Source organism: Prionailurus bengalensis, chromosome A3, assembly GCF_016509475.1.
Source record: "Prionailurus bengalensis isolate Pbe53 chromosome A3, Fcat_Pben_1.1_paternal_pri, whole genome shotgun sequence".
In the NCBI taxonomy this organism is placed as follows: domain Eukaryota; kingdom Metazoa; phylum Chordata; class Mammalia; order Carnivora; family Felidae; genus Prionailurus; species Prionailurus bengalensis.
The window spans coordinates 55,134,479-55,161,867 of NC_057354.1; the positions used below are offsets into that span (position 1 = coordinate 55,134,479).

Here is a 27,389-nt window from a genome sequence, read left to right on the forward strand (position 1 = left end):
TTTTTTTTTTTTTTTTTTTTTGCGTATAGTGGACATATAATGCTATGTTACTTTTAGGTGTACAGCATAGGGATTCAGCTTCTCTAAATGTTATGCTGTGCTCACCAAAGTGAAGAGGCTGTCTTTTCTATGTTGAAAGATTGATGAACCTTCCCTCTTTATTCCCGACTTTTTAAAATTTCAGTCCAAGTTAGTTAACATATATAGAATTTAGTGATTCATCGCTTACATATAACACCCAGTGCTCATCCCAACAGGTGCCCTCCTTAAATGCCCATCACCCATTGAGGCCATCCATCAGCCCTCTCAGTTTGTTCTCTTATATTTAAGAGTCTCTTATGGTTTGCCTCCTTCTCTGTTTTTATCTTTTCCTTCCCTTCCCTTCCCATATGTTCATCTGTTTTGTTTCTTACAATCCACATATGAGTGGAATCGTATATTTGTCTCTCTCTGACTGACTTATTTCGCTTAGGATAATACATTCTAGTTTCATCCACTTTGTTGTAAATGGCAAGATCTCATTGTTTTTGACCACCAAGTAATATTCCATAGTATACATATACTAAATTCTTTATCCATTCATCAGTTGATGGACATTTGGGCTCTTTCCATAATTTGATGATTGTTGATAACACTCCTTTGGATAAATACCTACTCGTGCAATTACAGGGTTGTAGGGTAGTTCTCTTTTTAATTTTTTGAGGAACTTCCATACTGTTTTCCAGAGTAGCTGCACCAGTTTGCATTCCAACCAACAGTGCCAAAGGGCTCCCTTTTGGGGCACGTGGGTGGCTCAGCCGGTTAAGTGTCTGGCTTTTGATCTCGGCTCAGGTCATGATCTCACAGTGTGTTTGAGCCCCACATTGGGCTCTGTGCTGACAGTGTGGAGCCTGCCTGGGATTCTCTCTCTCCCTCTCTCTCTCTGCCCCTCCTCCACTCTCTCTATCTCAAAATGAAAAAATAAATAAACAGCTTCATAGTTTACCAAAAAAGGGGGAGGCTCCCCTTTCTACACACCCTCGCCAATATCTGTTGTTTCCTGAGTTGTTCATTTTAGCCATTCTGACAGGTGGGAGGTGACATTGTGGTTTTGATTTGTATTTCCCTGATGATGAATGACGCTGAGCCTCTTTTCATGTGCCTATTGGCCATGTGCATGTCTTCTTTGGAAAAGTGTCTGTTCATGTCTTCTGCCCATTTCTTCACTGGATTATTTGGTTTTTTGCGTGTTGAGTGTGATCAGTTCTTTACAGATTTTGGATACTAACTTAATATCTTCTCCCATTCCGTCAGTTGCCTTTTGATTTTGTTGATGGTTTCCTTCCCTGTGTTCCTGATTTTTGAAAGTGAGACCAATCTCCTAGTGTTCAGCAGGGGGCAGCAGAGGCAAAAAGAAGAGAGCTCTTCAGTTCAGGACTGGTGCTGTGCTGAGTATACTTGCCTCTGCAGCCTGTGCATCAGCTCCTGGTGGGGTGGCCGGGCAAAGAAGGGTCAGGATCAGACCTCCGGAGACTCTGAGGCCTGCCCCTGCCCTGCTTGCTCTCGGCCCCGTGAGCTGCCCCAGTGGACATGTTGGGTGTCTAGGTGGGCCACACATCGGGGTGCCCCCTCTTTGCATACACACATGTGCACACGTTAAGTGTGCAGTATTTTCTTATGGAAAGGTGCAGTGTTCTTTGTGTGATATTTTCTCCCTCGCCTCTCCTTTCACCAAGTAGCGATGTCCAGTCGATATTTGGCTCATATTAGTCATCGTCTTGCTCGGGTGTCATCCGAGTGTCATCTTAGTTTCTCATTTGGAGTTTTTTCCTTTCTAACATGCTCCCTGCTGTCTCCTGGTTGCTGCAACCTTGTATATCCAGACCTGGAAATACACCTTCAGAATGATCTCGAATTCACCCCATATTCCCCATTGTCTGTTGCTACTGCTGACATGCAGACCCTTCTCCTATTTTGTCTGAATTATTTTAACTGCCTCCTTTGTGTGTGTGTGTGTGTGTGTGTGTGTGTGTGTGTGTGTTTGGTCCATACTCCATGCCACTGTGGGAATGATCTTTTTGAAATACAGACTCCTTTGCCCAGAGTGCTCCAGTGGGCACCTCATCCACACTTTTTTTTCTTCCCCTTTTAAAGAGAGCACATGCGTGAGTAGGGGGCAGTGGGCAGAGAGACAGAGGGAGAGAGAATCCCAAGCAGGCTTCACGTTCAGTGCAGAGCCCTATGTGGGGCTTGATCCCACAAGCCTGGGATCATGACCTGAGCTGAAACTAAGAGTCAGATGCTTAACCGACTGAGCCACGCAGGTGCCCCTCATCCGCACCCTTGAAGCGCCCGTGGTCTGGCCCGACCCACTTCCATGAACCAGCATTCTGCCTGAAAGGGTAGAGGGGGCAAGGGAGCCAACAGCTCTTGAGCCCTTCAGCATGCAAACACTCAGTGAGGCATTTCAAAACATTTTTAATTCTCGAAACGATTTAGAAGTAATCCACACCGCTGTCCAAAGACAGGAGGCAGGACAGCTGAGATGGTTTCGTGTGTGACACCAATCTGGTTGCATCAGCGCTGGCCCCCTAAAACAGTGCTTCACCCTGCGTGCTTTCACACACCTCTGCTTTCTCCTTTGCCTGACTTAGTATTTATGCTCATGTCCATTACTGGGGTGCACGTCCATACTCGACAGTAAGATTCTCTCTCCATCTCTGCCCCTCCCCTGCTCACTCGCTCGCTCTCTCTCTCTCTCTCTCTCTCTCATTTAAAAAAAAAAATAAAAAAAAATAGCATGTCAGTTTTGTGTCACTGACTTCTGAACTAGGGAGGGATTTATCAAGAAGTTTAACTCTGGGACCGGGATTAAAAGAAGAGTGCTTCTAGAGATCCCGAAGGGCGAGAGTTTAGATCTTTAAGAAAGTCAGGTTTAGGGGTGCCTGGGTGGCTCAGTTGGTTAAGTGTCCAACTTTGGCTGAGGTCATGATCTCACGGTTGGTGGTTCGAGTCCCGTGTCCGGTTCTGTGCAGACAGCTCAGAGCCTGCGGTGAGCTTTGGATCCGTGTGTCCCCTCGCTCTCTGCCCCTCCCCCACTTGTGCTCTGTCTCTCAAAAATAAACATTAAAAAAATTAAAAAGGAAAAAGAAAGCCATGTTTAAATTATAGTAAAGTTTAAGACGTCATAAAGAAAGCAGCAGTAAGGAGACCTTATATTATGGACGAAGGCTTGTGCCAGAAAGTTCTCTTTTTTTTTTTTTTTTTTTTAATTTTTTTTTCAACGTTTATTTATTTTTGGGACAGAGAGAGACAGAGCATGAATGGGGGAGGGGCAGAGAGAGAGGGAGACACAGAATCGGAAACAGGCTCCAGGCTCTGAGCCATCAGAGCCTGATGCGGGGCTCGAACTCCCAGACCGCGAGATCGTGACCTGGCTGAAGTCGGATGCTTAACCGACTGCGCCACCCAGGCGCCCCCAGAAAGTTCTCTTGATTTGTGTTGTGTGCTATGGATAGTATTCATAATTAAGGTTGAACTCCTGATACTTGTGTTTTTTGTTTTTGTTTTTTCTATTTCACCTGAAACTCTTCGAGTATGTCTCTTTAAGAGACAAAATGTTGGGGCGCCTGGGTGGCTCGGTCGGTTAAGCGTCCGACTTCGGCTCAGGTCATGATCTCACGGTCCGTGAGTTCGAGCCCCGCATCGGGCTCTGTGCTGACAGCTCAGAGCCTGGAGCCTGTTTCAGATTCTGTGTCCCTCTCTCTCTCTGCCCCTCCCCTGTTCATGCTCTGTCTCTCTCTGTCTCAGAAATAAATAAACGTTAAAAAAAAAAAAAGAAAAAAGAAAAGAGACAAAATGTCCCCTTTGAAATATAAACACTGCACGGTCTGCAGAACTCCTTGAAGTCATAACGAAGTCCTTTATGGAACGATGTCCCATCGACATTGACATTTCCCCAGTTGTCCCATAAGTGCTTATGTCCCACCATTATTTCTTTCCCTGGCCCCTCCCCCCTCCCCCCCCCCCCCCCCCCCGCCAGGCTGTGTGGTCAGGTGACTGTGCCTGAGCCACCTGGGAGGGTCCTGTCCTCCAATTGCCGCCACATCTTTCATATATGTGCCCAGGGCCCTTTGTTCCATTTGCCTTTTGTTTCCTAGGGATTGCTTTTGGAAATTTAATTTTGTCTCAGAATTATGTAAAATATTTACCTAATTCAGAAGTCAGATCAACCGAAGTCCATTTAAAGGAAGCTATATTCTTCCCTGTCTTTTGGTGTGAAACTTGCAAATTTTGTTCTAACGGTGACTGTAACAGTATTTACTTTATAAAAGCCTTTTGCTTTTCTCTTTTTCTTGCTGGGGGGAGCTCCTGCTGTCTGCTGGTTGCCCACTTTGAGCAGCTTTTGGAAATAGCTGGTAACCTCTTAGCACCTTCCCCTTCTCTCCCCCAGCATCTGTGTTCAGGTAGCATCCCTCTGTTCCCAGCGGGTCAGCGAGCATATTGCACTTCGGTTTCATCTCCCCATTTCCCCCTCATGTTCGATGGTCGTATTTTCTCTACTGTCTCTTTCAAAGCCTACAGCCGTCTACTGTCTCCCGTATCTTTATCTGTCTTCGTTGAGGGGAGGTGTGTACCAATCGCTCACCAACACGTTTCATGCTGCTGATTCTCCAGTCTTCTGGTGTTTTGAAGCGATCGATCCTCCGGGAGATATCTCAGGATAAGCACGTGGGAACACCGTCCCAGAGACTCTGCATGTTGGTTAACCGTTCACCTGCAGCCTTTATGCTTGCAGGCCAGCGAGGCTGGATCGAAAACGTTTGACTCACACAGTTAAAATTATAACATTCATACCAATTTTTGTTTAAGTGTTGGCTGTACTCATGTTACAGGAATGATACGTATATACCATATATCCCAAGTCCTCTTGGTCTTAACAGAGCATTATAACCTAATTAGCGGGTAGTCTCATGTCAAGAGTAGGCTGTCCTCCACATTTGTATCTGGTTGTAATGGCTGCACCTGGCAGTCCCCAACAGATCTGCGGTCATTTTCGGTAGGAAGGGGCTGTGCCCGTCGGCCCTGCTCTCCTGGAGATAAGCCCACTGGCAAAGCCAAAGTGCTGAGCACTTGAGGTGGGAGGGGGAGCCAAGCCTGACCCTAGAAGTGGGCTTTTCTGCCCTTAAACAAGCCTCTTTCTGAATTGAATAGAGTCTTTGTTTCACAAAATTTGTAGTTACCCAAAGCTAGAAATCTCAATTCAGAAATATCGTAGTCAAAACATAGGTTTTGACCTCAGTTTCAGAGTACATGTGACCTCCTACACCTGGCTGGTTATGGCGGGGAGGGGGGGGGGGCGGGAGGAGGGCTCCTTTTCTGCACAGAGCCCGTGTTGAATGGCACTGCTTAGAGATATGTTTCGCTAATGTACTTTTTTGGCCTGGGACTTCTGGCAGCTGCCTTACTCCAGGGGACAAATTAGTAAGTTAAACAGCTGAAAATCCCACCGTTGAGTTAGCTGTGATGTTGGGGCGATAAACAGACTTTCATCCTCCTGGTCTGTCCCCTGGTGGCCAGCCAGGCCCCAGGTCTGTAGTTCAGCATCACCGGAGCAGAGTGCCAGGGGACCTGTCAGTCACAGCGAGAGGTCTGGAAAGGAGACAGTCGCTTTCAGAGCACCTGGAGCCGGCTGTGCTTCCTTGCGCTTCTGTCCTGTGCGCCATCCACAGCTCCACATCTGTGTGCTTGTGTTCGGGATGATGGGACCTCTTTGCATGCCTGTTCTTTAGTCCACCTATGGCATTTGCGGACTAGAGTACAGAGAATAACCCCAGATTCTTGGAGATTGGGAGTGTTCACAAAAGTGGTTTTCGTCTCCCTCTAGGAAGGGAAAGAGTAGATAGCTGGCCTTTGAGTCCTGCAACCACGAGGAGTCCATTGTCTTTTGGCTGATTTCTCATCAACAGGCCAGGGTGTGATCGAGAATTCTTCTGCTGCAGTTGATGGGTCCTTTTTATCCTTTCTGCTAAGTGGATGGTCTTTATTACCTCTGCTTCCAGAGGAGCTGGCATCCCTATGCAACAGGACCTTGACCCACTCCTGTCCGCCGCTTACTGTTGGGGGGGGCATTAACAGGCCAGTTTTTAGGCCACACATGGCTGGTGTCAGGGAAGAAAAACAAAGGCAGGTGGTAAGAAGATGAAAAAGCAGCCTACCTCTTCTGACTTCTCTAAAGGAACTTCTGTGGGGAGAGGGAGGAAATGTTAACACTTTTGAAAACTCTTCGAAACTATAGCAAAAGCCCCTTGAAAAGCTGCTGTGAGGGCACAGGAGTGACAGCGTCCAGGTGCTGACCATCTGCAGCTCCTCGCTTCTTCAGGGGGTAACAGCACTAACTGCCTGCCGTGTACCTGGGCGACTCCGTGAGTGGAAAGAATTGGGCTCTAGCATCAGAAAGATCTACTCTTTTAACATCCTGGCTCTTTTTAAGATCCCTGAGATCTTAACATCTCTGAGCAAAGAGTCCCTCCCTCAGGGTTCACGAGTATGGTGGACAGAGCCCTTCAGATCCAGAAGCACTTCCTGAATGGCAGGTGTTGGGGCATGGGGCTGCAAAGATGAATCATGTATATGCCGTGCCTCCAAGGAATTCGTGGCTTCTATAACAGCACCGTGGTAGGAAGGGGGAGGCATTGAACTCACAGGGTCTGAGACACAATTGGAGTCTTTGTTCGTGAGGGGGTGACGGCCTGCCTGTGGGATGGCACCAGTAAGAAAAGAGCAGAGAGGTATGTCCAAAGTGACCTTGAAACAGAGGATGCTTCAAACCCCAACCCTGACCAAGTTGGACAGAGACGTGGAAGCAGTGGAACTAAAACACACAGGCCAGCTCCCTTTAGCGTGCTTTGCTGTTGCCGGATGTTCCAAGAACAAAGGAGTTCAGTGGTCAAGGAAATCTGGGTAGTACTGGATTATAAAAAATCACCCGGCACCTTGATGGCTGGAATTGTCAGGCTGTAGTGTGTGACTGTGGGTCTTACAGCTCCGGGAGAGGGAAATGTGCAGTGTTTCCGCAGCTTAGTAGGAAAACTGGTTCATTTATCCATTTATTGATTGGCATTGGCCCTGTGCCCTGGGGATACTCAGAAGTGAAGTGTCAACTCTAGAACAATGGAAGCAGGGCGAGCTGCTCCCAGACCACCAGAGACACTGGAGCTCTTGATTAACCTCCTGAGCAACCAGAAGGAGAAGCGATCACGGCAGCCCCGTGAGCTAAGGAGGAGGAGAACAGAAGATAAAAGAACACATTTGGGAAGGAAATGGGATTTACAGTAAAGATCCATGGGGAAGGTGAAGGAAGAATGGTCAAATAGAGAACAGTTTTATTTCAGGAACAAAGGGGTGATTCTCTCTCTCTCTCTCTCTCTCTCTCTCTCTCTCTCTCTCACACACACACACACACACACACACACACACACACACACATATTTTCGTCTATGTTGAAAACAATTTAATATATGCCATGTTTTCTCTTTACCTTATAACTTCCAGTTTCTGTGTAATAATGAGCATCTAGCTCATCTAGCTTGGGTTCTGATTAGAAAGGTAGTTTCCCCCCACCGCGTTGGTTTCAAGGTACATCTAAGAGATTAAACCTGTCTTTCCTTGCAGGTAATGTACAGAAGGATTCTGCAGCAGGCGGGGTTCATACAGTTCGCACAACTTCAGTTTCTGGAAGCCAAAGAGCTCTTCAGGTAATTTGAGGTGTTGGTAGCAAGCCCTCCTGTGTGTCTCTCTGTGGTCAAAACCTTCACCTAGACTGTGTGGCCGTGATGGGAGATGTCGCCGCGCTTAGCTTGTGCCTCACGGGGAAGTGGTGAGGCTTCTTGACAGTAGCAGCCATCACCAGCAGTCGTTCCTCGCCCCCACCCCTTAGCCTCAGGTTACTTGCCCTGTGTCCTGAGGAGGGCAGAGGCTGACGAGGGCGTGCCCCTAATAATCCCCCGAAGAGAGGAGAAGGGAATCCCGAAGAGTGAATTTAATAACGTGAAGAATTCCTAGGAAAATGCTGTTGCCCACTTTTCCTTTCCTTTGGAGATTTCACAGGAAATCAGGGAGCTTAGGAAGAGAGCGGGTGCTCTGGGAAGACTCATGAAAACTCCTTCCAAAGACTTCACGAGGAGAATGTTCATAAGAACAACTCGGGACATACGTTTCAAAATGTCTAACTAGAATAGATTCTGTGTAGTCTGGAACCTTCTAAAAGATAAAATGTGTGCTAAGCACCGGAAGAGGTCCTTCACATCCAAGTAACAACCAGAGCAGGGCACCGCTGTTTTGTCAGGCATCAGACCCGCCACAGCTCCGACCTCCTCCTCTGGCACATGCTTGGTTGTAGGAGCAGGTATCTGAGTAAAGAAGGAACCACTCAGCGAATCACGATGCCCAATGTAGCTGACACTTCGTAAATTCTGTGTGCTGTTACCATCGGTTCCTGGCAGGATCAGCCACTTCGGGGCTTAAATAGATTCTTTGTCCCTTTGGACCTGGGCGCTTTTCCATCCTGCCTGCTTTGTCCCTGCAGTGTCGAAAACCTCCTCACTTGGGTCACGGGTACATCTTTCTTCTTGGGTTAATTTGCAACAGTGGGCGAATGGTCACAATATATTCATAGAAGAGTTTGTGGATTTTGTAATAGACTCGTGTAGGGCCTGTCAGTCATTAATAGAAGGTTCCTGTCTTTCATGCTTCAGCCTCTTACTGGTTTACATTGACTGCTGCTCAGTTTTTGTCAAAAGTGTGGCCGAGGGGTGCCTGGTGGCTCAGTCAGTTAAGTGTCCAACTTCGGCTCAGGTCATGATCTCACAGTTTGGTTCGTAGGCTCGAGCCCCATGTCGGGCTCTGTGCTGACAGCTCAGAGCCTGCATATGCTTCAGATTCTGTCTCCCTCTCTCTCTGCCCCTCCGCCTGACCCTGCTAGCGCGCTCTCTCTCTCTCTCTCTCAAAAATTAATAAAAAAGACAAGTGTGGCCGAGGAAATTGACACTTGAGGAAGACACTTCAAGACAGACGTGACTCCACTTTCCCTTCCTGTGTCCATGACAGATGTTGCTAATAACGTGAATTTTTTTTTCTTATTGGTGTGGGACATGTTTTCAGACTTCCTTCTCAGTTCAGTGCTAGAAGCCCCAACTGCCAGCCAATCATGGTCGGCACGCTGGGGGTCCGTACGCTCTGTGTCTGTTTCTCTAGATGTTACACAGCCTGTCCTTGTGTCCAGTCAGGCCAGCACTTGGCCCAAGCCCCAGAGCCAGAGCGGCAGGGTAAGACTGCACCCGGCTTTTGCGGCCTGCCCATACAAGTCTGGAATCTGGCTGTGTGCCCATTGGGCAGTGCAGGTGCGGCTCCATGGTGTGGGTGGAGGTGCTCTGAGGGAGAGTGCAGAGCACGGGCTTGGATCGGGATTTGGCCGGATCTCAAATGGTGAGAAGCTTCCCAAATGGAGTCATGCAGTCATGACCTTTTGAGCTGGATAATTTGTTACGGGCGCGCTCTCGTGCATTGGAGGAGCCCTGGTCTCTACCCACTGCGTGCCAATAGCACCCTCCAGTGGTGACCAAAAGTATCTCCAGACATTGCTAACTTCCCCAGGGAGCAAAACTGCTTCCCTGGAGGACCGTTGCTTTAGGCAGAGGGAACACGCAGGAAAGGCTGAGAGGCATGAAGTGTGTAAACTGGAGAGGTGATGAGGTGGCGTTGAAGCCTCGGAACATGAGAGGGACAGTGGAAGCCAAAGCTGTAAGGTCATCGGGAGCAGCTAGGAAGGGCCCTGAGTGCCGAGCTCAGAGGTCTGACGTTCATCCTGGAGAGTCCCAGAACCGCAGAAAGTGGGGAGAGGGCAGGAGTGGAAGAAAGGAGGGCCAGAGGCCGGAAGTTGGGGAGGAGGAGACTCAGCTTGAAGGAAGGCGGACACAGCGAACATCGCAGAAAGTGTAGACCCCGGGCCCTACCTGAGGTTCCCATTCATGTCTGGCGGCCTTGCGTCTGTTTCTGCAAGAGGGGCCCCACAGGTAGGGCTGCTTCTGGGCCAAGGTTGAGGCCCGCAGCTCGGTAATGCCACCGCTGGCTTGTTGTGGACAAGATGAGCAGGCGCGGTGGGGACAGGGTCAGTGGTGAAGCTGAGGTGGGATGTCACCAGATGGGCTCCCTGGCCTTCCGAGGGTAGGACACCACACTGGCCATTGCAGCCGCAGCCTAATCTTATGCCCTGAGAGGCCGTCGAGAGTCACCACGGATGCGGCCTCACAAATGCTCTCGCGGCTCCTGTTAGAAGATCTCTGAAGGGGATGTTGAAAGTCATGTTCTCGCAAAGTCCCTTCTTTGTGGACCGTGCAGCACACCTGGTTATAGTTTGTGCCAGGAGAAACGTCGGACTGTACTTCGCCTTTGACCGGACAGTGACGTGTTCCCTTCACGTTCCTTTCTTGGCCTCGGTTTCCAGGGAGTCCGGCGCTCCCTTGGTGTTGGGACCGCCTAGGGTGTCTTGATGTTGCATGCTGGCACTGGAGGGGGGCGTGTGTGTCTCTTGCCGTGGTCCCCTCTCTGCTGTCGGAATCGCGTGGTGGCACTCCCCTCGGCAGTGCTCTGCTGGGCTCGCGCATCCGGACGCTCACTCTGACGTGCTCCCCCACACATCCAGCTCCCCGTTAATGTGTGCGGGCGTGCACGCCCCCCTCCTCCCCGTGTTGTTTTGTGTGCCTATGTGTACTCTCTCTCTCTTTTTGCTTCATTTAGTTTGACACTGTAATTGCAGAAGCGGCCAGCTTGACGTCCGGGAGCTGATCTCTCTCTACCCCTTCCTGTTGCCCACCTCTTCCTCATTCACACGGTCCCACCCTCCTCTCCATGAGTATGCAGACCTGAACCAGCTGACCCAGGGGGACCAGGAGAAGATGGCCAAGTGTAAGCGCTTCCTCATGAGCTACCTGAACGAAGTCCGCAGCACAGAGGTCGCAAATGGCTACAAAGAGGACATCGACACGGCCTTGCTCAAGCTGTACGCGGAGGCCGACCACGACAGTCTGCTGGACCTCCTGGTCACCGAGAACTCCTGTCTTCTGACGGACAGCGCTGCTTGGCTCGAGAAGCACAAGAAGTGAGTGTCCCCTCCCCACACGCGGCCAGGGGCCGCACGCTGGCCTTTCCGCCACCACAGGGAGGCTGTTGGGAAGCGGAGACTCGTCACGGGACCCCTGTGACACCGTGGTGACAGCCCAGTGCCCCTCAGGGTAGATCCCCCCGGCACAGTCTGCAGACCAACCGGAAGGGTCTTGGAAGGCATTAGGTCTCATACCAGTTCTTTAATGATACTGACCCCAGCCAGTCAGAGGCCCAGTTAGTAAAGGAAGTGATTCTGAGCCTTCATATCCGTAGCGTTGCACATAGAACTCACCCACGCAGGACGCCACGTGTGTATTGGTAAAATCAGCAGCACACTTGAGTCATCGATGACCGGATTGCACAGATAGATAGACACCCGCATAAATAAAAAGGGGGACTTGGTCTTGTTGGTAAAAGTTTATGGCTTAAAACTCTGCTTTTATTATGAGCACGAGATGGTAGGCAGCCGCCCCTTGCCGTACGCACAAGGGCGGTTAATTGTAGTGACTGACGTGGGAAGAAGGACCCGTGTCGTCTTCATTCTGGGCAGGTGCGAGAGGGCTTTCTTCAAAAGTGTTGGATGATCCCTAGAGTCCTGCAAGCAGTAAGATGCTTTATCTGTGGTTTCTGTTGTATATTCGAAGTAGCAGAAGTACTGACGAAATCCCACGGAAACCACAGGGGTTGCATTGCTGGGTCCCGTTCAAATGCCGGAGACAACTCGGGGCTTGTGATCGGTCTCAGCGTGGGTGTTCGCTCCTCCTGGCACTTTCCCTCAGTTCCCCGAACACGCTATGGGAGGGCGTTATTTTGTTTCAGAACCAGAAAATAACACTGATGCCTCATGGTGGTGACTTGGAATGGTAGAGAGCAGGCAGGGTAACTGCCTGAGAGGCTAAGGAAAAGAGGAGGGCACCAGCGAATAGTCCGTTATCTTACGAGTTTGCTCTCGGAGGGAAGAAATCCAGCATCCCCCTGTGTTCGCTTCTTCCAGTCCCCAGCTGGGGAGGGGGATGACCGGGAGCAGGACACCCCAGTGGAACTCGGGAGGCTGGAACGGCTCACCACCCGGGCAGTGTCAGTGCCGTTGCTAGTCTTTTCCACTCACGAGGGAGAAAATGGGTGGTGGAGACAGTCCACCTGCTCAAGACCATGGAGGCCCTAAGTCATGAAACCTGAATTGAAGCTCAGGGCCTAGGACCCTGGGTGCCCTCTCCCAGGGCTCACCCCCCCTCCCTGCTGTCCTCCGCGGTGGCTGGGTGCTCTTGCCCGTATTGCTGTCGTTCGTATTCAGACTCCTTACCCCTTCTTTCCGTGATAGCTCAGACGGCACACTTTCCGACCACTCTCTTAATACCTTGTGATGGTTGACGGTGATTATCTGAAAAGATATAGAATCGTATTAACATTTGAGGAAATTGTGAAGCCATTCCAAACACGATTTTCCATAGCACAATTATTGTTTTATTTTTCAGCTTATGCTAGACTTGAATACGATCCTTTTTGGAAGTTGAGGGGGCATACGTTTGCACACCCGAAGTAAATAAACAGAAATGAGGATCTTTTTGTCCTTGGAAATTTGTTGTTGAACTCAATACGAATACGAGGGACCGGGGTGAGGGGCGGGGGTCGGGGGGCGCGGGGAGGCTGTCGCTGGGTGGGCGCCACCCGCAGCCGCTGGCAGAAGAGGGTGCACTTAACGCGGTGTCTCCTTTCAGGTATTTTGCACTTGGACTGCTCTATCATTATAATAACCAAGACGCTGCGGCAGTGCAGGTTAGTGCAAAAGCATTTCAGCATTACTTAAAAACCTCTGTCGTTTAGCTCCGTGTTACCTGGGGAGGAGGTTCCCAAGTTGGTGGAGGCTGCTTTTGCCCGGTCTACACCCCTTTTTACAGAATAAGAACAATAACTGTTTTAGAAAGTGACCTCCTTGACAAATGTCAGCCAAGGGCTTTCTTTTCCTTATCTTTACGTCTCTTTCGAGGACATTTTCAAGATTGAGTTTTGAAAATTTAAGAACTAAAAATACGACTTCTTACTGAGCCACAAGGCATGGGCACCACTGCCTTATTCGAAAACTAAGCCTGCGAATATCAGCTTATTTATAACCTCCGCCATTAATGACACTAACCGTTGCCAGTGGGGAGAGTAAATCATTATCCCCATGTCACCTGTGACAGAACTAAAGCTGATCAAGGCCAGTCACTGGCCCAGGGTCACAGCCTTGCTCCATGGTAGAACAGGGATTTGAACCACGATTCCAGGTGGCCCTGGCAGGGATACTGCACCTGAGATAAAAAGGCATCAATCCCTAGTCTCCTCTGTCTCGTCTCGCCTCTCACGCCTGGTGACAAACGTCATCTCACACTGTCAGGAGACCTTCTCCCCTTCTGTCACTTGGTATGCACTGGTATCATTCTTTTTCTGTTGTTTTGAGAGTGGCCGAGAACATTGGCAGTAGTCCCCAGGCTAACGTCAGCCCTATGACTTTGGCAAAGCTACACATGCAATCACTGTCATTAACCTGATGGCAGATGAGGTTAAAAAAAAAAAAAAAGGTTTCTATCAACACACCCAATGGCCAAGAGTAGATTCGGGCGTCAAGAATAACGTTTTTATATTGTAAAACACATGGCTGTAAGAATTATAGCTTGATGGCAGTCTAATAATAACAGCGGGGCTATAGAGTGGGGTTTGCAAAATCCAAGTGATACGAAATAAATCTTTATATATGGCAGAACTCTACTGTGAAGAAAATGACACGTTCCGTGTATGTGTGATTAGGTTATTTGGTTTGAGGAATACAGTGTGGAAGAAACTGGGACCATAAGAAAGGTTCATATGCTAATATCAGAAGTACAGTCTACACCAGCAGCCCTGCTTCTTGGGCCTCTTGCGGGTGGTGTGGTCCTGAAGTACGGCGCACTGGGCAGGTGGGTGAGGTCCAGGAGATGCGGTACAGGCTGAGGGGCCTCCGTCATATCTTCCACTCCCTTGTGATGCAGCCTCATCCCGGGTTTCCGAAAGTAAGCTTTGGTTTACACAGCAGGGAAGTTTCTGGATGAAATAGCAAGGGACTTTTATTATTAGCAGCTGTCATGAGCCCCTGTGCACAAGACAGAGCACTAGGGGACAGAATCACCAGTATTTTTGAAAGCACAGTGTCTGACCCTCCTGGTCCACAAAGGACGTCAAGTCCAGGATCCCCGTGGTGGGGAGGGTGGAAACAGCCCCGCCGATGGAGGCAGGTAAGTTTCGTCTGCATCAAAATGCTGTCAGTGATCGTTTTATCTCATGAAGAAACATTTTTAATACATCTCCATCTTTCCACCTATTGTGTTTACTATTCGTATTACTATGATCTCATTAGAAAGGAAAGAAAAAGAATTTGGTGCTTTATTTTCTTGATGTCCGGGACCCCGTCTTATATATTGCTTTATTCCTCTGAAAAACTTAAAATTCGTTTAGGCCTTCAAAGTTTAAAATTTGTCCTACTACTTTAAAGGATCCAGAGGCCAAATGAGTAAACGCGTGCCCTTCCGTAGGTAATTCTGAAAGGTATGTAACCTTCCATTTCTTTTTGTTCTTTACTCCTTTCCAGTTATGGGTGAACATTGTGAACGGGGACATTCACGACTCCACTCGCTCAGACCTATACGAATATGTCGTTGATTTCCTTACCTATAGCTTAGACCAGGAACTTGTGTGGAAGTACGCTGATTGGGTCCTGCAGAAAAGTGAGGAGGTTTGTGCTTCATAAATGCATTGGGGGTGGGGGGGTGGGGGGAGTGATTTTAAATGATTGATTTTAACAACAACCGTCCATGTTGTTCCTCCCCTTCTAATGGCTCATCTTGAGCCTTTGGAATGCCCAGTCTTAGGAAGTTCTGCATTTCAGCACTTCTGAGATACACTGTTCGGCACATCAGTGTGGGGCAGGCCCCTTCTGTAGAAAAGCAGAAAGCGTGGCCAGGGTTCCTTCGCATCTTCTGAAAAACGTGTGTGTGAACCCCCATGCCTGACCAAGTGTGACCCTTCTGATTTCTGTGGGCTGGTGCAGGATCAGATGGTCGCCTTGCAGGGCGTGGTACCCCGCCTGGGCCACACCAGGCAGACCCTTGTCCTGTCTCTGTGCCGCACCCCCTGGCATGGCAATGGTGGCTCTGGAGGTAGGAGGGAGCCCTGTGCAGGACTTGCCATCTTGGAGGCTGAGGAAGGGCAGCAGTGAGGAAGCACCCCGAGGAAACTCCTGCTGGCTGCAGGGTGTGGGGGCGGTAGCGCATAAGCTCAGGACTCCTCTATGAAGCCGCTGGAGGACTGGAAAAGGGATAGCATCTCAGCCGTCACCGTTAAAAACACACATTTCCTTGGTTCCCCTTGGAGGAGAGAAACTTAGCTTCCTGACTCGGGACCTTCGTCTTAAACGTAGAGTTTTCTGCATGTCACATCTGCCTTTGAAAAATCCGAGCTGGGGTATGTTCTCCATGGTACTCTCTGAACTGGGAGGTCTGAGCCCATGGGCTTCACGTGCTTTTAACTCCATCTTTACTTGGCCTCTGTGCACACACACCTACAACATACCCTGACACACTCAGGCACACCTGCAACATGGATCCAAAACGGTTGAAAGCTTTGGGCTCCTCCCAGTGCTAATAGATGGTATCAGCAAGTCATTCCCAGGATTCTGTGTGCCTGGTGATGAGCCAGCCACTCGACCTCTATCATTTCTTTCAAATGCCACAACAACGCCACAAGGGGGAATTACGAGGAGAGCAAAGCTCAGCTCTAGAAACTTCCCCAAGGTCAAATAGTTGGTACAGCACAGACACAAATCCAGGCTTATAGAACTCACTTCACACTCAGAAGAGCAGTGCTGTATTTCTCATGTGTGTGTGTGCACATGTGTGTGATAGAATGCCCAGGAGAAGTATAGCATGCCTTTACTTGCCTACCTGACCCATTAGCATTTCTGTTGAAGATGGAATTGCCACAGGGAGCTCCATTCAACAGGCACAGGAAGGCCGTCTGGAAACTTGCTCAGGGACGGGCCTTGGATCTACATAGATGATCCACATAGTGGATCCCTGTGTGCAGAGAACTGAGTTTACTGAACGTTCAGTACTGTATTTGTTCTTTCACTTAACTGGCCAGCAAGTGACCATCCTTGTCTGCAGATCGCCTTAATATTACAGAGTTGGTGCCTCTCCGGTTAATTAATGTTTCATTCTTTAATTTCTCGCCTTTAAATTTTTTTTTTTAATGTTTATTTTTTTGAGAGAGGGAGACAGAGCACAAGTAGGGTAGGGCAGAGAGAGGGAGACACAGGATCTGAAGCAGCTCCAAGGCTCCAAGCTGTCAGCACAGAGCCCAATGCAGGGCTCAAACTCACGAACTGTGAGATCATGACCTGAGCTGAAGTCGGACGTTCAACCAACAGAGCCACCCAGGCGCCCCTAATTTCTGACCCTTTTAGGAGAAATTCCGATGAGGTGTATGAGGTTTCCCGTCTTTGTGCCGTGCTCTTTGGACTTTGCCAGTGCCCCACCCCATACTGTGTTGCTGTATCTCCGTGTTTTTGACAACAATTTTCCCCAGACATAAATGTCCATCGATTAGAATAAACATAAGATGGCATCCGGAGAAGGAAATAGCTAAATTACCATTCTCCTTTCAGGTTGGAGTTCAAGTTTTCACCAGGAGACCTTTGGATGAACAGCAGAACAGTTTTAATCCCGACAGCATTATCACTTGCCTTAAGAAATACCCTAAAGCCCTTGTTAAGTATCTGGAACATCTGGTCATAGACAGGAGACTGCAGGTGAGCGCTTTTGAACTTGGACTACCACGAGCAGGGCTGCCGTGTCCTAGTAGTAACTTAAGAGAGAGAATTTGACCGGAAAGCGTGTTGGCAGATGGTTCTAATGTAATATCTTAAATGTAGATGTTTTCGGTGTTCTAACGTAATAGTTTAAATGCCTGGCTCCCCGGATGCTCAGTCTGTGCTCGTGGATGGTCTAGAGGCCCGGAGGCTAATGAAGGAGAGGCATGTCGCCTTTTCTTTGCCCTCCAACTTGTATCCATCCAGCTCCTATTTTTTGTCTCCTTTCCTTCTTTGTTACTGTCCTCAAGGGAAATGAGAGGAGCCGTACCTTTTGGGGAAATGCCTAAATCCCGTGGCCCTTCTCAGATGAGAAGTGACCCTTTTATATTTTGCTCCAGAGTTTAAGTCTGCCTTCCCTGTATTGGCGGTTTCTGAGATGTTTCCGATCCAACAAATATGTCCCGTTCAGTGCCCTCGAGCCCCTGCCCCGGCTCGCCTGGGCGCAGGCCTGGTGTCGGGAGCGCCCACTGGCTGGGAGCGCTCTGGCTTCCCACCTGCCAACGCCGTCATCTCCCGCAGAAGGAAGAGTACCACACACACCTGGCGCTCCTCTACCTGGACGAGGTGCTGCAGCAGAGGCCCGGCGCCAACAGCAAGGGTGCGGAAGCGACGGAGACTCAGGCGAAGCTGCGACACCTGCTCCAGAAGTCTGACTTGTACCGAGTCCACTTCCTGATAGGTGAGCAGCATCCCGCCAGCCTCTCCTTGACCTGCTCACCTTGGCAGGCGCGGATGAAGGCTCTGCCATAGCTCCTCGTTTTGATGGGGCGATTCCTTGGGCCTCTTCTGGCCCAAAGTCAGCCGTCTTGGAGGGTGGGGCGAAGCCTCTCAGGCCTCCACCTTCTAGAAAGGGACGTTGGCCCTTTAGCCAGGGACACAAAGCTGCCGGTGGCGGGGAGGGGCGGGGGTTGGAAGGCCGCTTATCTGTCGAGCCTACCTTCACTAGACTGCCTTATTCCTCTTCGGCCCGCTTGATTCTCAGTTCCTTCTGATGGCACCAGCGTTTGGGCAAGGCTGTGCCAGCTAGCACCGCCCCCAGCAGCCCACTCAGATTTCTCGAGGCTCCAAACCGTGAGCTCTGAGCCACAGGTGTCTTGGATGGGAGCCTGGTTTTCGTTTCCTTGGGGTGCAGAGCCCACGGTTTTTGTGTTGCGTAAAGTGCCACAAAGCAGCATAGTGCTTGCACCTGGTAGAATGAACTAGATTCTCTCGATGTGCTTGACATAGTAGAGTTTTCAGATTGGTCCTTACTGGGATTAGTAATGTATTTCTCCTTAAATGTGCAGTGTTTTTTGACCATAACTACAGTTGATTCTCATTATTCGCTGTAGTTATGTTCTATAAAGTCTCCACAGACATTAAATTACTGAATCCTGAACAGTGCTATCCAGGAAATACAGGGTCAGCTTCCTGCAAACCTCTGCTCACATTTTTGTCAACTGATCAGTACATAACCTTGTTTTATGAGTGCTTCTGTTTAAAGACACCTCATTTAATAGGTATTGTTGATTCATTAACATTGAACTCAAGGCCAACAGAACTCTAGCTCAGGCTTGAACGAAGCTCATTGAATACACACATTTTCTCTGGAAGGCACGTCACAGCCCTCCTGTGCTTGGAAACGGTAGGCCCCGCTTGGGCACTGTGCTTGGGGCCCATTCTAAATGGCAAAATTACCAACAAAAAGCACAAAAACGCAAAAATCGTGGCACTGCACACACCATGGAGAGGACCGTTTACTGAATGAGGGCTTCAACAATAAGGCAGAGCATCACCTTATGGGCCCTCGGCTGGGAATATGCGTGTCAGGTGGCTCGGCTGGGAATATGCGTGTCAGGTGTTGTGCCGCCCTGTGCATGTCCGCAAATGAGTGTAGAAGCACCACAACTGCTGACTTTGGGGTTACAGATAAATTTTGGTGAGTAGGCAAATTCACGAATACAGAATCTGAATAATGAGGACTGACTGTATACACCAGGCCCGGGTCAGAATGCTTAGCGTGCGTTAGGACGCTCTCCACAACGACCCTCTGAAATAAGTCCTATTTTTAAAAATTATTTTTACTATTGTTTTTACAGGGGTGTCAAAGCTTAGAGAAGTTACCCAACTTGCCTCCGGTCACACAGCTCACGGACAGTAGGTCCAGAGCGTGGACTGGGGTGGTTGCCACCTCACATGATCCACAGAAACTCGTTGTGGCCTGTGTTTGCACCGGGGCTGACCTTCGGCCGTGATGCTCGCCAGCCACCCTGGTCCCTCACGGCCGCTGTCCGTGCTTTTTGGGCGGTGCCCATGCCGTATGGTTGTTAAACAGTTTTACTGTCACCCCTGACGTCCGTCATGCTTCATGCTTTACAAGTCTCTTCGTGCAAATCTCACGCTAGTCATGGGTTTGTGGATCAGGTTCTCGGTCAGCTAACGTTTGTGAGCATGTGTAGAGTATCAGACGCTGCACCGAGGATATAAAGGTGGATGTCACTCGGTTCTGGCCTTCAGTTTAATGAGCATGCACGTAGCGGCCGATAGCAGCTCTGCGTGGGGTGGAGGGGAGGGAGCACGGAGAAGGCGCTGCTTGAGCAGTCACAGAGATAAGCCAGGGCTTGCAGATAAGACTGGGGAGCTTGCAGGAAAGGGGGTGTCCGTCAGGGCACTATGGAAGAACACTGGAAGCTGAGAGACTCACTCTTTGCCCTCGTTAGGTGACTTCGGCAGCGTCAGCCTGGGCACGTTGTAGTAGCATTTCTTGTGCAGCCTGCCCGCCCGGGGTGGCCGAGAATCAAATACAAACGGGATGATAGATGTGGAAAGTGCAGTCACTGCCGTGGTCTTTTCTCAACCAATCTGCGCCTCTCCCGTGCCCTACATGTGGTTGCCACTTAGCAATTATTTGGTGACCTTTCCTTGTGAGGATGACAAGGATACACGTTGCAGCTTCTGTGTTTAGTGCTGTAGGTGACATATGTTGTGGAACCAGCCGTTTGCTACAAGTGTCTGCCGTGTGCCTCAGGCCAGAGTGTGGCCACGCTCCTAAGTCCGAATGCCCAGAATTCCAGTATTAATGTTGGCCTCTGAAATAGGAGCTGTCCCTCGAACATCCTTCTACAGCAGGAAGAGAACTGACGTTACCTTCCTCGGTTGCCGAGGGAGCGGAAAACAAGGGGCCTCTACCAGTGAGACACAGCCCGCTGCGGGCAGGGCCTCGGTCAGAACTTTCTGTGGTGGTGTTGTGTTGCTCATAGCCTGGCACCTTAAATTGCAGGAGACACAACAGCTTTAGAGTAATGTCGATATGGATGGTTAACAAGAGGGACCCATACTCCTTTCTGTGAACTATATTTTCAGTTGGAAGAAAGGGGCTCACCACACGTTTTTGGCAGGGCGGGGTTCTTGTCGGAACGTAAGTCAGCGTAGTGCCTTTCCACTGTGGTCGAAGATCCCGTACTGGGAAAATGGGAACAGTGCTGGATTAATTAGAAGCCTGAAGCCGTGATACTCCCGTTTGACCAGGGCCCGCTGAGATGACAGGTCATTTGTTTCCTTCAGCCGCTAAGCATTATGAAAAATAACGTATTCTGCCGTTAGGCTCTACCTATAAGTAGGGTCCGGCCTCCCCTTCGGAGACGCCAGATCTGCAGCACGGAGGTACAGGCAGGCCTCGTGTGAACCATCTAGGTGGCCGGCTCCCCTTTACCCCTTCTTAGGCTGAGAGCACCCGGGGGTTGGGGGCAAGCCGGGGCTGGCTCTAACCGCTGGCTGCTGCTGCACAGATAGAGTCCGGGGCGCCGGCCTCCCCATGGAGAGCGCCATCCTGCACGGCAAGCTGGAGGAGCACGAGGAGGCCCTGCGCATCCTGGTGCACGAGCTGCGGGACTTCTCGGCGGCTGAGGACTACTGCCTGTGGCGCTCCGAGGGCAGAGACCCGCCGTACCGGCAGCGGCTCTTCCACACGCTGCTGGCCATGTATCTCCAGCCCGGCCCCTCCGTGCCCGAGCTGGCCGTGGCCGCCACGGACCTCCTGAACCACCACGCAGCCGAGTTCGACGCCGCCCGCGTCCTGCAGCTGCTGCCGGGCACCTGGTCGGTGCAGCTCCTGCGCCCGTTCCTGACCGGGGCCGTCAGGGACAGCGTGCACACCCGGAGGACCACTCAGGTGGCCGTCGGCCTGGCCAAGTCTGAAAACCTGATCTACAAGTACGACAAGGTGAGAGCCGGGCTTCAGAGAAACGCCCACAAGTGGAATAGCGGACTGTGTGGGAATTCTGCTTTTGCACTCTTGAGGAAGCTCTGTACCGTTTTCCAGAGCAGCTGCAAGAGTTTGCATTCCCACCGGCAGGACACATCTTCCTGTCATGGCCCGAATCCCGTCCTGGGAGCCCCACCCTCATGACCTCACCCAACCTCTGTCACCTCCCAAAGGCCCCCAGTACATCACATTGAAAATTAGAACTTCTGCATAGGAAGGGGCTGGGAGTGGGGGATACAAACGTTCCGTCCCCGACAGTCCCCAGTTTATATCCCTTTCTGGAGACTTCTCTCTTGTGAGACCCACACTCTATGCAGCCGGCAGGGGGATCTTTCCAGAGCAGGAACCCGATGTGTTCCTCCCCCGTGGAAGCCTTCGTGAGTCCCCAGTAGAAGAATTGAGGCCTGGGGGGTTCCATCTCCTCTCCTTTGGTCTGGCCCTTTCCGTCTATTGCTGCTTCCCAGGACATGTGGAATCTCCCAGATGTGACAGGTTGCTTCACACATACAGGCTTCGTACCTGCGGTGCTCCCTGAGATGGTCCTAACCTTTCCTTTTATGCCTGGTGAACGCCTACTCAAAACCCAGCCTCGGTATTTTTTCCTTTGTGAAACCTTCATATCCCTTCAAGCAGATAACTCCCCTCCTTCGCCCACCACACATTCCGGCATGCATTCATAATTGTCTCCCTTCACCATTAGACTCTGGGTTCTTTGAGGGCACAGAACTTCATCTGTGTATCTCAGTATCCCTAGAGCCAAGCCTGGCATCTCAAAAGTGTTTAATAAGTGTTTGTTGAGTGACTGATGAAACTAATAAGTACAGGGTGAATTCACTGAATTGGTAATTGGTCCTGCCGGTAGGCAGAGTTGCCTGGGTTGACACCAGTGAATGGTGCAAAAAGGCTTTTTACCTCGCAGAACTGGGGGGGTTACAGCCCGGTTTTGTTCGCTGCCTTTAAACAAATGAAATTATGTTTTCTAGGACCAGGCAGGAATGTGCCATGAATGAACCATATGGCTTTGATGGAGTCCCTTATTTGTGCCTTACATTCCCTGTTTGCAAATGAGAGGGCCAAGGAATTGGATGATTTACACAGCTTTATTCGGCTCTAACATGACATGACTTTCCAACAGGCGTTGGCTCAAACACAGAGCTCAGAGAATGTTTGAGAGAGGGCCTGTTTAGAAATGCCCGTGGCCGGCGAGCAGCAGTTACTTTTATAAAATAAGAAAGCAGTTTTGTAGCATTTTTTTTTTTTATCTCTCTGGTTCCTAGGGACGTTTTTGTTTATTTTCACCTCTAATATTCTGGTGTTGTTTTTTTTTTTTTTTTAATGTTTATGACTTTTGAGGCGGGTGGCAGAGGATCTAAAGCAGGCTTTGCACTGCCAGCACCAAGCCCGATATGGGGCTCAAACTCGCAAACTGTGAGATCGTGATCTGAGCCCAAGTCAGATGCTTAACCGACTGAGATACCCAGGTGCCCCTCCTCTAATATTCTGTTCAAAGAAATGGATGTTAAAGCAGTCCTCATGAGTAAAATCATCCATGGGGTAACGCACGTCCACTCTGAAAAACTGGTATAACTCTAGCTGACAGTGTCCTCGGTCTTTTTTTTGCAGATGAAGTTGAAAGGAAGCTCAGTTCGGCTTTCAGACAAAAAGCTCTGCCAGATGTGCCAAAATCCCTTTCGTGAGCCCGTGTTTGTTAGGTATCCAAATGGTGGTCTCGTCCACACCCACTGTGCTGCCGGCAGACACACGAACCCCAGCCCCCCCGGCCCTGGCGCACGGACTTGAGGAGGCCCATCCGAGGGCGTGAGAAGGACCCTGAGCTCTTTACCAAGCCTGCTGGGTGCAGAGAGCAGAAGCCGCTGCACTTGTGCCAGCCAGGACGAAGGGGTGACATCTGGGTGCTGGGGAGATGTCGGTCAACGTGAAACAGGGGCTCTTCACTGCTGACCACTCTACATTGAATGTAAATGGAAAATCCCACAAATAGAGACATGTTAGGGTTCGCCCGTCCCGGTACTTTGTAATCCAAAAAGAATGCCTACTTTGAGAGAAAAATGAGCCTTCTCTCTGCAGTGTGGACATCCTGGATTCCCCCACTCCGGTGCCCTAGTCTCCAGATGTGCATTTGCACTGGGAACGTGCTCCAGGGTGGCACAGGGATGAATAGCTCGCTCGGCAGGGTGAGGAGCCGCACGGTTGTGAGCAGGGGTTGGGGGGGAGGGGGGCTGTCTGTTTCCAGGATTACCTCGTGGGCTCCGCCTTTGCCCTTAGCTGACCTTGGGGAAATATTTTTGTTCTTTCTACTTCCCGTGTGACTCTCAACCCCTAAAGGATTCTGCCTTGTTTACCCGAGCACCCCCTTTCGGGGGAGTTTGTACGCTTCTGGCTGCCTCGCCAGTGAGGACCTGTCGGAAAACGGTGTAGCCCCAAGAGAGAAGCCGCTCGCCCCATCTGTAAGAGGACAGTGGACGGGAGACCTGTGGCAGGTGAGGGCCCAGGTTTCGGTCCCTGTACTGTCACAACACCTGCCAATTTGAAACTCCGCAATTGACATGTTTGACTAAAAAGTTTTATTTGAAGTTCTGTCATCTCTGCAGTTTTTCTCTTGTTTAGAAATTCATCCGTCATATCCGTTAGGGACATTTTTTTTTTTTCCTTGTTAAAATGTACCTCCTACTGAACACTCGGGAAATTAAAAGGGAAACGTTACGAGCACAAGCCGAGCAGAATTTCAGGAGAGGCCGGTTTTAACCTCACACCCTCAGCAGGACGGGCAGCGGTGACAGCTGCCTTCGCCCGTGACCGAGATGTCTGTCATCTTTCCTGCCGGGTGCTTCTGCACACCCCGATGAGGAAGTCCAGTCAGGCTGCCTTACCTCCCAGCACTTTACACGCCTGCTCTGAGGTTTCCTGAACTCACAGGAGGAGTCCCTCTTGTTCACCACAGACTGAGTCATTTTGTGTCTCCGCCTAACGTCGTGGAGGAGCCGAAGCCGTCCCTCCTTCGCTGCCCTGTTTTGAATTTCATTGTTGGGATTAATGATTCTATTAAGAACTAACACTAGACACTTGTACCCCCCTGCTGTAGCGTTAGGGAAACAAGCATTAGCTCGTGTGTCACAGGAGAGGACCCTGGAACAGAGCCTCTCTCCGTCGGCCCGGGCCTCACAGAGCGGGGGTGAAGCGCTCCTTGTCCGTTGTCTGAACAGTGCTCTCCTGTACTAATAATGGTCAGTATTCTTCGTCCTTCTGTGATTCCGAGTGGCCCAAGAAAACAAAGGCGCCTCCGCGTTCTTCCTGTGTCTCCGTCTAAAGAATAAATGAAGAAACTCTTGCAACTCAGCCACACACTGCGTACGTGGGGATGAAGCCCAAGTCCGGTCATGAGTTTGACAGCTTGACCCTGTGGATGACTGTTCCGGGATGGTCATATTACTGTGCACGTTATGGTTACAACTCACGAGCTCATGTTTATTCCTTCAAGAACAAGCCCCGAGCACGTACCGTGTCACACTTCCAAAAGCGCTGTTTCGCTGGACATGACGTGGGTAAAATCTTGAGAGCACCTTGTGATTGCTCATTCCTAACTTGGGGACACTAGTCTCTGCTCTCTCCGAACACTGGTCGGTTTTTTTTGAAACGTTTCTCATCCTTTAGAATGACGGGGATTAAAGCTGAGTGGCCTCCTGTGTTCAGAACCGTACCTCGTTCTCCTCTTTCTCTGACGTCCACGGGCCCTTTTTTGCAAATCAGATTTTTAAAATACATAGTTCTCTCTAAAGGCCTGCTGTTTTGTGACTGTGCCATTGAGTGGAACAATTAGAACATTGCTCAGCCCTTTTCTCCCCTCATTAGGTTCCGTGTAGCCATTCTAGTTAAAACAGCATGAGCCGAACCCAGTTGGCATTAATATTCGAGGGGCAATACTGTTAGATTTTATGAACTGTTTCTCTGCTGTTGCCCCGCAGGTGTTCATATGGGCGTGTCCTGTAGGGTGTGGAGCATTGGGCCTGAGCTCAGAGCAGGATGCCTCCTGCCATGACCTTGGTGAGTGCAGAGCAGCTCAGGAGGCCGTGGGGTACAATGAGGGTAGCCCTTGCTTTTCGCTTGTTCTCCTACAGAAACTTTTGTCCTTGCAACTTTATCCTTCACCCCTGGTCGGGTCCCAAATACACAAGATGTACAAATGTAAACTTGTTGATTTTATTAAAATTCTTTTAATTCTTTGTTCTTTCTGTAATTTTTTTTTTTTTTTTAATAAAAATTATCTCGGTGAAGTGGTGCTTTCCACTTGGTGCAATACCTAGTCCAAGGAGTTCCGGAACTTACTCATCCGTACCTCGTGGCTCCTACCTGCACCTGCAGAGGACTTACATTGGCCACCTCTGAAATTCTTTGTTATCACGTTACTAAATTTTATAATTTTTGAAATGTTTTTCAAGTGTATTTATTTTGAGAGAGAGAGAGTGCACGAGGGTGGAGCAGAGACAGAGGGAGAGAGAATGCCAAGCAGGCTCCCCACTGTCACCACAAAGCCCCAAGCGGGGCTCGAACCCACAAACCGCAAGATCATGAGCTGAGCCAAAGTCAGTCGCTTAACTGACTGAGCCACCCAGGCGCCCCGTTACCACTTTACTGAGTTTTAAATGGTCCTCTTCTGTATTTATCTCCTGCATATTCTCAAGGTGCTCCTTGACATCTGTTACGTTTAGATCAATCATACCCTGAGGAATTTAGCCAAGGAGACCTCTGGCAACTTCCCACATACTTCACCTTTCAGCCAAATGCCCTTTAAGTAGACCTGTTGCCGGTGGATTTCTAACTCTGAACATATTCAAGGAGTAGAACTTTTTTGTTTGTCTCACCTTTAAAATTTTACTTCATCCTTGTTCATAGCAAGTCTTCGAGAAACCCTGTCAAATGAATTTCACAGCATATTCCCATATTTCTTTTTTTTTTTTCTTTAATGTTTATTTACTTATTTTGAGAGAGAGAGCACAAGCAGGGGAGGGGCAGAGAGAGAATCCCAAGCAGGCTCCACACTCAGCACAGGGCTTAACACTAGGCTTGATCCCACAACCGCGATATCATGACCTGAGTTCAAATCAAGAGTCAGACGCTTAACTAAGCCACGTAGGCGCCCCTGCCGTGTTTCCTTTTTCATTATAGGTGCTGTGTGAGCCCTGAGGAGAGGCTGTGTTAACACAGCTGATCGTCCCTGAGTGCTCTAACCCTGTACCACATGCCATTCCGGCTGGTAAATTCCAAGTACGTGTGGGTGACAGTAGAGGTGAGGTGTCAAATCATCCGAATCTCAGGCTGAAGACACTGAGGCACAGGTTGGTGGGATGATTTTCTTGGGAGGACAAGTCCAGCCAGCTAGAGTTCAAGTCTCTGCCGGCAGAGATCCCCGCCTGGTGCTTCTCAAGCCATGAGAACCCGCAACCTAGCCAGCCTTGACTGTAGTATTCACACAGTGATGTCACTGCTTCCAGAAAGTCATAAAGCAGCAAGTTTAAGATCCTTTTCTTATTTCTGTGTTATTGGTATCCTGTGGCTCAGCGTATTAAAGAGTAGAGGGGAGCATGCTTAGGCTTACAAACCTGCCTGGAAAGGGAGAAGTGCTAGGTTCCCACTGCCTACAAGAACATCGCAAGGCCAAGTGGCTGAGAGAGAAAGCGTGAGTTGATGTCCTAAATGTGACTGTTGGTAGAGGCAAAGACTGGCGCCTGACTTCATGAAATGGGCTGTGACTCGTGGTAGATTAATTAAATACCAACTACCACCCCCATTTGCTCCTGGCAGGTCTGTCAGCCTCAGCGTCTGAAAGGAAAATGTACGAGAAGCTAGACCATATGGACCAGAGGCCCTTTCACCTTCTCAAAAACACTAAATGGCTGGAGCATCATCTAAACGCTTGTTAATACCTTGTTCGGTGATAAGCGCAGGAATTAATGAAGCCTGCTTTTCGTTAGCTTGCACTGCAGCCAGGGAAGGGAAACAAATAGCTATAATTCAGTCTGCAGTCCGGAGCCGTAAATTAGCTAAATGAGACGTGTGGCAAGCTGGGGCTAGAAAGCAGCATATACAAGTCAACAGGCCAGG

General features: G+C 49.8%; 1 protein-coding gene across 1 annotated transcript in view; it reads left to right on the plus strand.

The window, feature by feature from the left end:
• Positions 1-25,510, plus strand: part of TGFBRAP1 (transforming growth factor beta receptor associated protein 1) — a 60,301-nt gene extending 34,791 nt beyond the window's left edge. Inside the window, exons 5-12 of the mRNA XM_043603045.1 lie at positions 7,654-7,736; positions 10,796-11,137; positions 12,861-12,918; positions 14,747-14,890; positions 16,820-16,963; positions 17,546-17,705; positions 20,794-21,227; positions 22,893-25,510. Of these exons, the coding sequence (XP_043458980.1) occupies positions 7,654-7,736; positions 10,796-11,137; positions 12,861-12,918; positions 14,747-14,890; positions 16,820-16,963; positions 17,546-17,705; positions 20,794-21,227; positions 22,893-23,069 (1,542 nt within the window). The 3' untranslated portion in view covers positions 23,070-25,510. The remainder of the gene's footprint in view (positions 1-7,653; positions 7,737-10,795; positions 11,138-12,860; positions 12,919-14,746; positions 14,891-16,819; positions 16,964-17,545; positions 17,706-20,793; positions 21,228-22,892) is intronic.
• Positions 25,511-27,389: the final 1,879 nt, after the last annotated feature.